The sequence below is a fragment of the Rhea americana genome, unplaced genomic scaffold (genome assembly GCF_003343005.1).
Source record: "Rhea americana isolate MKP2758 unplaced genomic scaffold, rheAme1 scaffold_6, whole genome shotgun sequence".
NCBI classification, from domain to species: Eukaryota; Metazoa; Chordata; class Aves; order Rheiformes; family Rheidae; genus Rhea; species Rhea americana.
Window position 1 is genome coordinate 8,759,608 of NW_028186756.1, and position 14,566 is coordinate 8,774,173.

Genomic DNA, 14,566 nt, shown 5'->3' on the forward strand with positions numbered 1-14,566 from the left:
AAAAAAAAAAAAAAAAAAAAAAAACAAACAGTTCCTTTATATAAGGTTTCTAATTGTATTGTCAGGGAAATATGAACAGTGTGTATACTGTGGACAAAAAGGCATATTTCCAACCTTTCTATAAATACATGCCACTGTACTTGCAAATGAGTTCCTTGATATGGAGATAAACTTCTTGAATAAAAACTCAGATCTGGTATTTCAATTTATTCCAAGTATCTCCTCTTCTTCAAATTTATCAACTGACTGATGTATAAGATTGACTGACAGACAGATTTAGCATTTTTAAAGCAATTTTTTTAAATTCATTTTCGCAAAGATCATGTAAGCTAAATATACAATTTGCTTTTCAAGACCAAAATCACCATGCATTTTTGCAAAAAGTATCTATATAATGGCACCGAATGCACATCCTTTGTAAGACAATGGAAACATGCATATAAAGAAGTTGTTAGGGATACACTAAGACATCATCACAGAAAGTAAGCATTTAGGCTCACAGCTACTTCATGATCAAGTGTTCCATTTGCTCAGCTCAGATATCCCCTGGTAAATTCAAGGAAGCTTAATTAAAAATAATCAATACAGAGTAAACTCTAAGCTAATTTTTATGTTTATGGCCTAACTTATCCTATGGTAGATTGTATGCCCACATACTCCATACTCCGTTGCATAAGACCTTGCTTATGCTCCCCAGTGTAGTCCACATGTATACCTGAAACCCTGTCATAGAAGACAGAACTAGAAGAATGAAAGGATAAAAGGGAAAGGGTAAAAATATCCTGTGAATATTTTCAGGAACGCCTGTAAAACTGCATTACAGAAATCTAGAATCTAGATTTGAGATTGATTTGTATAGGTTTCTTTTCCTGTTGAATACATCACAGTATTCTGACAGAAGACTAGATATTTTATCGCTACTTCCCCATCCATATTGTATGAAAATGAGAATTAAAAATATATTTTTTAAAAAATCTCTATAAGTTGGGTTTGATGGCATAAGCATATGATTAATTAGGTTGGCAGTGAAAAATATAAAACATTCCCTGATGGCTGGTTGCAGTAGCGGCAAATAACTGCAGAAGCAAATTTCAAAAGCAAACTTACCAAGTGGCATTTCATTTCAATAATGATGAAAATATTTTTACAATACAGAATTATGCTCTGACATTCATGTTCACACTTGCTACTGTCTAAAATTCAAATTTAGTTGCCATGAAAAGGTGACACTATGCGATGAATCAGAAGATTTTTTAACAAGCCTATAAACATCTACTTTTTTAATCCAAAAAAATGACATTCCTTTAATAAATAAATGACCATAGTGTTTCAGATTATAACAGCTCTGAGAATAAGAGAGAAATTTGGGCTGTGACTTCAAGGCTTGCTGAAAAGCTGGTCTTCACATATTTCATGAAAGGAGGCATTTTCATAAAAAAAGCTTAATGGATTTATTATAAACTTACAAGTTGCCTACTTAGCAAGGGCCTTTGTCCAGTAGAAGAAATGCAGAAAACACACAGCCACAAAAACCAATCTCTTATGTCAAACAACAAAACAACAAACAAGGTCCTGCAGGGCAAGCTGTCACACCAAACCTTTTAGTTTTGTGACAGGTGACATTAAGAAAAGGTCGTTCTCTTATCCATATTCATTCTGCACTGCCCTTACCAGGAAAACACTGTTTGAGGGATTAATTTTTGTTCTGAAAAAGATAATCTGTTTATTATTTCGGTAACTGATTATCATTAGTAGAATATGCCTGTTTGTAAGCAAGAAAGTCAGCCGCATACATTAAAAACATGCTCAAAAATGCAATACAGAACTTGGCAACTCTTCTGAGACCAATAGCATGCATATAACCTTTACCATTTGGCAGAAGACAGCAGCTGTCAGGCTTCTAACTGCTTTTCTTCCCTCCCACGACTACTGTTTACAACCAGTCCTGCAGGCTACAATGCTTATGTTCTGCACTACAATATTAGAGCTACTACTTTCTCAGTATCCTCTATTTTGTTGGAGGATTCCAGCTGCTATTATTACCTTCTAGAGCTGGCAGCATCACGTTGTGTTTTAAAAGCATTCCATAACACTCCAGAGAACAACTCTGCCACAGAGTGAAAGCTTCATTTTAGACACTAAATAAATTGTTTTGGTTCGGGACACTTAGTGGGAGCTGCAGATGGCTACACTTACAGTAATGTAGCTGCTTGGTAGAAATTGGACTTTTCCTGCCTCCCTCTGTGTTGAAACATAGATAAACCAACTGCAGATGGGATGAGACTGCTTAGCACATGACTGAAGGGGAAATGTGCTGCACCATGGCTACCTGATGAGAACAGAAGCATTCCAGGCTCCCGCACTCCTGTGCTCAATTCCTTGCAGATAAACCTGTCCAAATTCTTTGTGAAGGGCTACCTYGCTTACTATTTCACGGCTTAAATTACCTACCTTATAATCCAAGAGAGAACTCATTTGATCCACTTCAGAATTGCTTATCATATCACTCTCTTCATCATCTATAATTTCTATTTTCTGTAACAGAAGTAGATAATTCATTCCAAATATTTTAATTTATAGATTAGCGCAACAAACGACAATGCTTATCTCAAACTAACATTTTAAGAAGGTAATAGGGTTATTTTTGCCTGCTCATGAGCAGTTTTGAGTTCTGGAGCCCCCATTAGATGGCAATCAAGCACCTCAGCCATAAGAGCTCTAGGAAGACTCCAAACTGGAACTGTGTATATGCAGACTTGGGACAGTCGCTGCATGGTGACTCAGGCTGTTTGCAGAGGAGGAACTACATGTCACCAAGCTTTTGGCAATTAAATTGCATACTGTATCTTGTTATAGCCTGCAGGAGCCTGCATTTATTACACAAGCCTTTTGCTGAAGACATCCTAGAGGGCCAAGTAGAGTAAGAAAGTTTTTTTCCTCTGGAATTAGACAGAAAAAATAAGTAAATGAAGTCAACATTACGGCAAATGACTGGCAAATCCTAACCAACCTACCCCTTGCCTTAAAAAAGTCTCTCCTTTGGTCTACTTCTGTCACAGCACAAGTCAAATGCCCTGAAGAATAGAGGACATTGATACGACTGACAGTTTCAAACGTGTGTGCGTGATATCCATATGTGTGTGTGCACACATATATGGATATGTACATATGTATGTATATACATGTGCATACATACATATGGATATTTTCACTTAATTCACAAAACTTCTTAGGAACTTTATTGGGTTTCTACAGTTATCTAAAATACAATCTTAAAGGCCAACCTAAATGCTGTTTAAAATTTGGAAATCCATTATAATCATATCTCAACTTCTAAAACATTCCCTAAAACATTGAACTAGTTAGCACTTAYGTGTGTGTGACCCAACCTCCAACAAATAACCTTGGTATGAGAGAATTATGTTAATACATACTTTGACAAGAAAACCCATAAAATTTACACATCTTTAGAGCATCTATGAGTTTTTTTTATTCACATCTAAATGAAATTGCAAACAGAGGGAAAGAATTTGAGTAAGATAGCGATAGGAGACCGGCTTTTTTTTTTAAAAAAAAAAAAAAGAAAGAACTCAGAAGGATTAAACTACAAATTTTATTACATTTTTGAGAAAGAAGCAACAGTAGTGTAAGAAGGGGGTTTTATATTACCTTTCACTATTCTAGCACTTGTAAACGTTTATGAGACTGTGTATAATAGGTTAAAGCAATTTTATTATACTTTTTAATGCAACTTAGGCAAGGGTCAACAGTGACAGAAGTTCACTTTAATGGTTAGTTCCTGAGGTATTACTTAATAGGAAGTTACTTCCCTGCAACATAATATATTCTGTCTGTTTGCAGACCAGCCATCAGAAATTTCCTCCTAACAACCAAAGAAAAAAAGTCTTAARAGACATGTTAACACTCTCTCAGTAGTAGAGCCCACTATGCTAATGAACATGTGTTGAAGGTAAGGAATATAAAGTGCATTTTCTGTGCTTCTGTGTCTGCCAACACAGCTGAAGTGGTAACATTTCAAAGGCTTAATGTCACAAAGCTCTTTTGTTGATGCACTGCGATTTAAATAAATTTTTGATTTTAGATTCAGCTTAAGAAAAAGAGTCTCTAAATAAATGCCAAGCATTCAACCCTGCCTTCCTTACAATTCTATATTTTGAGATAGCAGAGGACAAACAGATTAGAATTTCAAATAAACTGTATCTGTTATCCAAGTCCAATGTATCTTAGTCTCATTTTAACAGTATACTTTTTAAAATTTTGTTATGGTGTTTTTGGAACTTGATACAAAAAAAAAGCTTTTTTGTGCTCCCCCCCCTCCGCCATTATATCCAGTTATGTAACATTAGTTTAAGTAAACTGGAGATCCAATTCATTTTTAGGCATCATCTTCACAGATCTTTTCACATCACATTCTGCATCTCCATGGTAAACACATCACCCTGAAATTCAAAAGTTACTACTTCTAAGGTCACAGCAGGCCATTAGGTTAAAGAGAATGGAAAAGGGCGGCCGTTCTGTTCAGGCTAACCAGAAGAAATACAGCCCTGGAATTTTAGTTTACCTAAAAGGTGATCGTGTATTGAAAAAAGAATAGAAAAAAMAAACAAACAAAAAACGCACAAAACATTCTCTCTTTTATACATTAAGGGGAAGAAAATTTGCTGGTCACCTTCCCATTTCAGATTATAGGTGATCAATATAAAACAGATATTCTAGTCATATTCTGAGCTACCGTAGTTTAACCTCTAACTATGTTAGAAGAGTCTATCTGGGAACTGGAACCATCACCTGTTTATTCTCCAGATTACTTTTTAACATAAAAATTACCCTACCACTTGGGGTCTTCTCTCCTCTTCCTCCTCTCTTTTCTTCTAATTTGAGAGAAGACAGGCTAAACAAAGGGGACACATTACATTATTTGCCATGACTCCTCCCTCCATCTTTCCTTCCTTGTTCTTATCATAGTCAATTAAAAAAAGCAAGAACTGTGTTTGACTCCAAGTGAATGCATATGAGAAAATAAACATCTAAATTATGCTCTTTCAAGAGTATGGGAATGAAGGCTATATATCCAGTCCTGGTTTGAGCCCACAGATCCAAGGTTAGCTATAGAGGAAAATTATTCTGTTATTTATTCTTACTATTTTATTACAATATGTACTTACAGAGTGGTACCCAAGCACCTTGTTCTGCACTTAACAACAATATTGAGTTGTTAGAAAATAGAAAAATCCGCATTATTCAATTTCTATTAAATGTGCACAGTTCCACCACAACCAGTTTGTTGTAGCACTCAAGCAGTAAGGAAGGACCCAGTATACTCAACTGAAGCTTTCATCTAGTGAAAGACACCAGCATTGGACAATAACATCAAAAAGGTCATATAACTAGAACAGGAAAAGTATACATACCACATTATCAGTACATGCTGGATTCTGGTCGTCTTCTTTGTGACCGATTTCTTCATTTTGAAGAGTGTCATTTGTCTCTTCTGCAGAAATAAATTAGTTTCAGATTTCATTCAAATTTCACRCTTGAGCACCATTACTAGTCTTTTCCACTAAATATGTCACATCTGCTATATACAAAAGCAAAGTCATACTATCAGTGTCTATTCATAAAAAAATACTGCTTATCTTAATAAACAAGATATCACATCATGAGTATTTCAGGCCAAACTTGAGACAATCATAACTTGGAAAGACAGAAAAAGAATAGTCTATCATTTACTCTCATGCAACCTGCACTAAGATTCTTCTATCATTTAGGTTCAGGTTGGAATATTCAAAAGGAAATGAAGAGTTTCACACTAGACCTACCTAGAACTTTTCTGATTAACCCCACTCACATCCAAAATCTCTATTGTCTTAGTTTAAAGCCATATTTTACCTCATTTAACTGGAAAGAAGGATTTTTTTTTTTCCAGGAAATTACATGAAAAATCCAGCTTGCCCTGTACTTACAGGCTATGTACCAGAATCCCACCTCCTCCTTGTAGGCACTACTTTTGAACAGAAAACTGATCAAGAAGGTAATTATTTTATTCTCATATGGCAAAATGTTTCYGTCTAGTGAATCTAATCTTCCCCCTGACACATATCAGCAAAGCACACACTTGAAAACACAACAGATCTTATTCTTTAAGTCTCAACCGTAACTGCTAGACAATTCCATTACCCGTGAACTACRGTCAACATGAAAAATGAGAAAGGTATGCACATTGATTCCTGTGATTAAATATATTTCCGAGATTTACTTTAATTCTCTGCATTCAGAATACTGTCAAGAAAGCAGTTGATAAAAATAGCAAAACAAGAAATAAACCAAAACACAAAGGCAAGACAATTGTGATTAATATTTCAATGGTGTTAATAACAGCTAGGCTATTAATTAGAAACACTCTACTTTCTACAGAGTATTCTGAAAAGGGTAGAGCTTGCATAAAAAGGGACAAGCAATCAAGCTGCCATACCTAAAGAGGAAGGGAGGTACAGTGAATGGGCAATAACTGTTCAGGTAGGTTACTAAAGGAGAGGGTAGATAATGGTGCAGGTGAATGCCTCTTCCAAACAAACACAGAGGTAAAAGGATTTAACCAGAGTTATCTAATATCTGCAAAACATGGAAAATATTTGGGTCACACTAGCTATACAGAAACTTATCATTTTAAATAACTTTTCTGTTTATTAAATGCCTCTAACTGAGCAAACTTTATCTGAAGTAGTTTCAGATAAATTTAATCTGCACTGGCTGCAACTTCAGAAGAAAATTTCTGCTAGTACCAAAAGCAAATGGGTCCAACAGGGAGAACTGTAATAACAGGCAGCAATATAAAACCACATCATTCCACTCAAAGAGGAATGAAAGTCATCTAAGAAGCACACTCAAGAGAAACTAAAACAGCATCTATAACATCAATCGCTCTGTAACCTTGACAGTCACCATTTCATTCATTTGACTATTGAATCCAACTCCCTACAGCACTTCAAACTCTTAAAATACTCATCCTATGCTAATATAAACTGGCACAGCTATAATGGTCTCCATAGAGCTGTATCCATTTACACAAACTATGGATTCAATTAACATAACTTTAAAAAAGGCAAGTTAATATTACTAGAGAAACTTAATGCTGGACTTTGCATTAGACTACAGATTAAATTTATGCGCTGCTTTTAAAAAAAGCAGCTGCATCAATACTTTCTCTCTAGTTAGGTGACCAAGAATATCCTTTTTTATCTTTGAGAGTTTGGTGGGTTCTTTTGTTGGGACTAACAGTTACAAGTTCTCAAAGATTACAAACAGTCACAGTTCTATGACTGAACAGTAAATATGATTGTTGGTGGAAGTGTTTCTAGGAAGTTCAAAAATCAACTGAGCTGTAGTAATAAAACCTACCATACTGGACTGTGGAAGTTGATAGAAATAATTCTAGTGTTAGAATAAAGAATGAAAGAAGGATTCTTGGACACTAAGGAAAACCTACAGCTTTTTTGCACTTGCTTAAATTTTGATTATGGTCATCTACTCATAGTTCTACAGCTCTAGTCTATTTTAAGAAAATCTAGTTCAATAAATGTGGTGCTGTTCTTCACTTTAGCTGTACAGAATTCAGATTCTTCCCCCAGCATCATTTTGTTTTCTATAGATCTTATTAAATCAGTTCCTTCCACACCTCGGGCAAATCGGAGAGACTCAGATTCTGCATCTCACTTGGCTTTCAATTACTGGACCCATTTTTTTTTTAATCATTTTTCCCTTTAGAGTAGAATCTGACAAAGCTATCATAAATTCATTCCCAGTAATTCTCCACTTTTCTAGTTCTTTCCTTTAAGCTGTTCAAACAAAATGACAAGATCAAGGCTGGCRTGCTAAGTTTAAATAGCATGCACTAGGTCAGATTTTCTTTTAGTTTAAAGAGCAGAGGCTTTATTGATCTCTTCTAATCATACGCACTGAGAGCAATCAGTGAAATGTGCACAGAGGCAGTTCATCTGCCTTAGGCCCAGAGTACTAATGTAAAGAGAGAGAAAGAGAGGGAGGATGCGAGGGAGGGAGAGAATGATTTAATTTGGCCATGCAGTTCTGCAAGGTGGAGAACAAGGGAATTAAGTTCAAGACACTTGTCACTCAAGATCATGAACTGTATTGAGAGCACACATGCACCCAGCGTGTGCAGTTCTGAGGCTTCCTGAGCAGTCCACTGCTACCGACTTTGATCTTTTCCTACCGATTTGTATTTGCTTGTTGAAGACCCCACACACATCTCAAACAGCTTAATGGCAGTAAGTTCTACTGGGTTCTGACACATGATGAAGCTGTTATACTGTGATATCAGGTTCGAGCCAGCATCTTCTGAACATGTCTGATCAGCATGGGTTTAGTATCACGAAAACTGCAACTATGCAGCTCTGGTCAACCCGAAGCAAGCAGGTTCTGTCACATTAGTGCTTATTTAGTTAAAAATTTTGATACGATTAGGCTAATGAAAATAGATATTTAAGCTCAGTACAACTGGCAAGTAAACTAAGAGCATGTTTTAAATCTGTTTTCCTAGGGAAATGAGGTTTACACATTTTTACTTCCTGTCCATTTGTCTGTTGTACCAACAAATTGTGAACTTGTCAACCAGTTTCTGATGATCTAGCAGAAACAGAAGTCTTACAACGCAAAGTTTCTGCAAGCTTTCTGATAACAAACCAACGTATTTCATATAGAAAGAGGTAGAAGAAAGAGACTAAATTGTACCTTTAGCACGGCCAAGATAGATAATTTGCAACTGTTAGATACATTTTCAGACATTGTTGAACGTGTACAACAGAGAATCCAAAGCATGCAAACTGCAAAAAAGTAAAAATATAGGCACAGTAGTAACTGCATTTTCAAATACCTTGTGAGCTTCCTTCAGATAAGCAGATTGATACTTCATCATTCCTATCATTATCATCCCCCACTTCAGTAGCAGTTTCCTCTCCCGGATTAAGTGCTGATTTAGAAACAAATTCAGATTGATCAGAGAAATCAGCAGGACCTCCTCTAGGGGGTGGGACCTCAATCCCCATTAAACGATATTTCCGTCTTCGATTCCCAATCCACGTCTTGTAAGAGAAATAAACATGAATGATATCAGAAACTATAACAAAAGCAACAGGCCCACAACCAAGTGAAATTAGCATATCTAGACTATARGAACAGGAGTAGTCAGCAGTTCAAGGCAGGTGATTAATCCTCTGTATTTGACATTCATGAGGCTGCTTCCTGGAATACCATGTCCAGTTTCAGTCCTCCAATACAGGGGAAAAGGGAAGGTTAAGAGGCTATAGAGCAAAAGGAAAAGAAGTGACAGTCACAAGTTGCAGCAAGGTAAATTCTGACTGGAAATAAGGGGAGGGAAGAAAAGGCACACTTCACAGTGAGGGGAGTTAAGCATTAGAACAGTTTGTCCACAAAAGTTGTGGAATCTCCAACTCTGGAGATACGCATAATTTTACTGAACAATGTTCTGAGCAATCTAGCCTAGCTCTGCTCAAGAGTTGGATTAGATGACCTTGCGAGGTCCCTCCCAGGCTATTCTATGAATTTAATGTAAAATCTTTAATCCAGGTTATCCCCCTGCAATGACTTCCACTAGGCTACTAAGGTATCCAGTAACCCACACATTCAACCTGTTCTAGGATTTCTTAAAGCACAAATTACYGAGGTGCTAGCTTTACATTCCTCTACTTTGCAGAGGAAACTTAACTTGGAACAAATAAGCAAGTTCAGAGCATTATCATCTTTGTCTTCTCTGGATAGAAGATGAGTCTTTAAGAAGTACTGCTTGCAGAAAGGTGTAAGAGCATACTATAAACAGTGGTGGGAGATGGAACAAGTCCAGGATCAAGGAATTTGGAAAAATCATTCATAGTCAGACAGGTTTTGACACTTTAAGTTCATTTTACGTCAAAACTGACACTCTTTGCAAAGAAAAAAAAAAGAAAATTAAAAATTCTCCAAGTTGTGTGGTTGTGGAGCTGTGTAACTGGCAATTGACCTCCTTTCTTTGAGGAATTATAAAGAAAAACCTATGCTAAGGGTTAGCAGCTGAAAAATAGAGTTTAGCATAAAGGACTAAGAGTTGTCTGCAACTCTTTACCTCTTAACTCTCTCTTCCTGTGCATTACTCAGTCTTGTAACCTCTTGTCCAATTTATATTCTACTTAACAGCTCTTGTCCCCAATTTATATTCTACTTAACAGCTCTTGTCCCCATTTTTTTCCTTCAAGGTCTGTTCTTCACTGGCATCCAAAAAAATCTTTCTCAGAGCCAGGAATCAGCTTCTTTGCCCTCTCTTAATTTCCAGTTTTCTTGATCCAGCTCTCCACCCCCTTCCATGACATCAAAAACGCCAGTAAGAGCATCACCAAAAGTACAAGCAGGACCTTTCTCCTTGTTCAAAGACCTCACTCCATACTGACCCAGGAATGATGATTATGCAGTTTGCCCAGATAAGTTATAACCATATACYGCATACTTGATTACTATGATGATTACAGACATGATTACTGCATGTACAGCATGGTCATTTAAGTGCTAGAATTTGTGGAACACTAAAAATCAAAGGTATCTCTAGAAAGTACGGCCAACTGCTGTTTTTGAAACCATATGATCAGGATATGGTAAAATGCATACCCCTATCATAAGGTCTCCAGTCCAACAGAGTTCATCAAACACACTAAAATATTCCAGGAGAATTTTCTTTAGAAATGTACAAGGCAACACTACTTCTGGCCTTATTTCAGAAATACCTGCAATTCTCCTCCTCCCCATTCCACTTCCTCTAAATACAGTTCTGATAGACGAAYAGCATGGGAAATGTTAGTACAAAACATTAAGAAATTTTGTTTATATCTTGATTATGAAATAGAAATTTTAAAAAATATTAACAGCAGTCCTAWCTATTAAAGATAGTTTAATGCAGTGCCAACCTTGAAAAAGAAGAAAAAAAAAGTTTAGGCCAAACAAATTGGCTTTTTTGCCAGTTAAAAGGGAACATGCTTAATACTAATTTTGGCAAAAATCTTCTTGTTGCATGGTGTTTGATTTTCCAGCTCTCTAATTTGTCCCAAGAGCAAAGTAGGGATTTTTGAACATTTTATACCTTTGAGGTAGAGGGTACCACATAAGTAGCCTCTTCCAGACCTATGTTCCTTTTTTTTTTCTTTTTTTTACAACAGTATAATGCTATTTGTTAGATTTTCTCAATTTTATAGTGACACTAAAGTGCTAAGAACTCTAAGAGAGAATCTGCTTCATTTTTAATAAACGAAATTCAGCAAAAAAAATGAGGAACCTAAACAAGGTAGGCCTTACTTGTATTTTTACATATCCTTTAAAGCAGATAGTAAGTCTATCATTCGACGTACTGAATGTGTCATATAAGATCCACGAATTTATTTTTTATAATGTTCTGAACTAAAATGAAAAAGAAAAGTCTTAAGCTTCCATATAATATACACCACACTTTATACTGAATATTCTGGACTAGTACAATGATAGATGTAAGAGCAAGTAAACAGACAAATTAATATTTCTCTGTAGAAAAACTTAATAATTCTAATGATATTCCTAGAGTTTTACCTCCTCAGAAATATCAAGCAACATCCATAACATACACGCGATCAGACTCATGAAACCTACTTAGATCAGCTGGTAATGAACTCGGCAGCAATTTCCCCAGCTTCAACTAAACAGATGACCAGCAACAGTTAGGGATGAAAGGCTGGAGTCCAGGCAGAAGGAATCAGCTGATGACTGTCCTGAGGCAGCTTGTAAATATGTGGATTGGCAAGGGGCCACTTAAAAAGTATGATTACAGCTCTCCAGATAGGGTGTCAACTTGCAACATGCAGGAAAGATTCCAGGTTGCAACCTTCAGAAATGCTGCTTTAAAAATCAAGTATCTTTAGTCATTTTTTCCAATGACTCGCTCCATCGTAACTTGCACCTAGACTAGGCCCAGAGCTCCCAACAACAAGAATCATTAATCAGCTGTGAAAAATGAGTTACCATTCTGCTGCAACTGATTGATTTGTTAATGAATTCAGACTTAAGCACTACCTTAAATATTGCAACTTTTATCTGATGAGCTGCAGGGAAGGAGGAAGATAGGCCTCTAGCCTGTGGACAGGGTAGTTAGGAGTAGCACTACATCTCTTTTGCATAAAAGCTTTATACCCTAGGGGAAAAAAAACAACTCAAATATTTCTGAGGAGCTTGATAGTTGTCACCCTGTCCCCAAACATCAAATATCTCACTGAAGGTTATTCCACCTTTCAGACACTCTATTGGTATGAACAAATTAAATTAGTCAAGAGAACAAAATAAGTTCAGGCAACTACAAACAAAGCCCAGAAAAAAGCCCAGAAAACATAACTAGAAATCAATAATTATAATGCAAATATAAGAAATATTGCAAGTTTAATGAAATACTGGCAGGAGCTCACATATTTAAAAGTGACAATTTCTCTCTTTTTTCTTCCCTCTTTTTCTGTCTCAGGAACATATGAAAGACACCTGGGGGTGGAAATGTGCACGATATGCAACCAGCAGTCACTCTGCAAATCCAGTCTCCAAGTACCAAAGCCATGGAACAAAATGCCCTGTTCAACCTTAAAAGAACAAATCCAGTGGAACTGCTCATGGTAGTGAACATCCTTCTTTGAGACAGGAAAACAGATTTGATATCTCCTTTGTACTAGAGACCTTTCATGGAAGTGTGAGATCATAAAGATAAGTCTTTGTACTTTCAGAAAAGCATCACTTGTCTGACATGACAAATGACATGACAAATCAAAAATTTTCATTAAAAATCTATGACAAGAGAAGAATTGGGAAGTATACTGAATTGAATTTAAAATAAGTGATTTAATATGTGTATATATCTATGTAAAATAGTTTTATATTTTGTTACCTCACAAATGGAGAAACAGTTGCTAGTCCTACACTATCTGGAATTCAAAGTACAGTAAAATACACATAAAGGCAACACATATTGGAAGTGGAAAAATTCTTCCTCCAAGTGTCCTTTTGGTCCAACTCTTTTTGGCTAAGCATACAGTATAGGGCAGAGATGTTCTGTGGTTCCCTAAGGCCTCACTGCTGACTGCATCACAGCCTTGCTCTGACTCCTTTTTAGAAAGAGACTGTATCACAGACTAATACCCAGACATAATGGTTTCCTTCCAAAGGATATCCAGATTGTTGGGTAAGAGGAAAGCACAATACGGCATGCCTATCTAGATCTCAAGATTAATTTAGGACAGATAGTGTGAAGTATGTTATGGAAAATATCCCACAGCTAGGACACACACAACATGTCTTAGAGACAAGTCAACAGGAAGCACTGAAGAATACATGTGCAGTGTAATATAAATTCAGCCTTTGCACAGATAAAGATAGCATAGCATGGTGCAGGACCAAGCTCCAACCTAGTTCTCTCTMTGTTTTCCAAGTCTGTCATATAGAGGACTCAGAGGCAGAAGTAGGACAGACACCACCACCTGTTACTGAAAAGAAAAAACATGCATGCATGTGAATTCTGTTAGAGATCATGCCATGAAGTCTTAGGTAGTTCATTTGAGTTTAATGCAAACTGGTTATCTGCCCTGAAGGAAAAAAAAAGCATTTCAAGCAGGTACTTGAAAGGTCTTAGCATACTGTTATCCTGTATGTGCCAGTAAGGATGTCCTTAAAGGAACAAATTAAGGGAAGCCAAGCACTGGTGTCAGTCTTACTGTCCTGTGAATAAAGTATTGTATAAAAGTGGAAATAGCTTCACCCTTCAGAAAACAGGTGAAGAGCTTGGAAAACATGGAGAAACTTTGTCACCTACATGGAAAAGAATAATTCTTTTCAGCCTCTAGAAAAGTGCTTTTTTTTTTTTTTTTTTTTTTTTTTTTGGTAATTCACATCTGCTTAGGAAAACAAACAAGTAGCCAAATTAGTATTTAACAGTGAAATTAACTTTGGTGTCATTTTAATATACCATCTCCCCTAAAAGATCTCCACAAAAGAATCTTTAAAATAAGGGCTCCAAGTTCCACTTTCACAGCAATGTCAAAAGAAAGAGGTGGAAAGAAGAGGACAAAGGTTGAAAGGACTAGTCACAACTGTCACTTTCATTATGGTGAGAAAGTAAGACTAATAACGCCTTTCAGAAACACAGATTATTCTGATTGCAAAGACAATCCAAATACTTGCTGAGGAAGGGAAGCACTCTGAACGAATGAGATGCCTATCATTTTAGAGAGACAGTATATGCCTGGTAATTGTGCATGAAGTGGCTACAACAGACACTGTACCAAACTTCCCAATCTCTGGAACAGATGATGTGAAACGGTTCTAAGGAATCACATTATCTACATCAGTCCTGTATCACCCTAATGGAATCCTTCATCACCACCACTTATATGGACTATCAAGTTCCAGTGACCAGGATCCTTTCACAATATCTTTTGTCCTTTATCACATCCCTACTTCACTTCAAGATATTTTCCTATTTTGG

The 14,566-nt window shown here is 36.4% G+C and overlaps 1 protein-coding gene across 2 annotated transcripts in view; it reads right to left on the reverse strand.

Annotated features, from left to right (window-relative positions):
- The window catches only part of HDX (highly divergent homeobox), a 58,817-nt gene that overhangs the window by 13,650 nt on the left and 30,601 nt on the right, over window positions 1-14,566 (reverse strand). For both annotated transcript variants that reach the window (XM_085319650.1, XM_085319651.1), the window contains exons 6-8: window positions 8,912-9,119; window positions 5,433-5,512; window positions 2,452-2,535 (exon numbers count right to left, since the gene is read on the reverse strand). In XM_085319650.1, coding sequence (XP_085175776.1) covers window positions 2,452-2,535; window positions 5,433-5,512; window positions 8,912-9,119 — 372 coding nt within the window. The remainder of the gene's footprint in view (window positions 1-2,451; window positions 2,536-5,432; window positions 5,513-8,911; window positions 9,120-14,566) is intronic.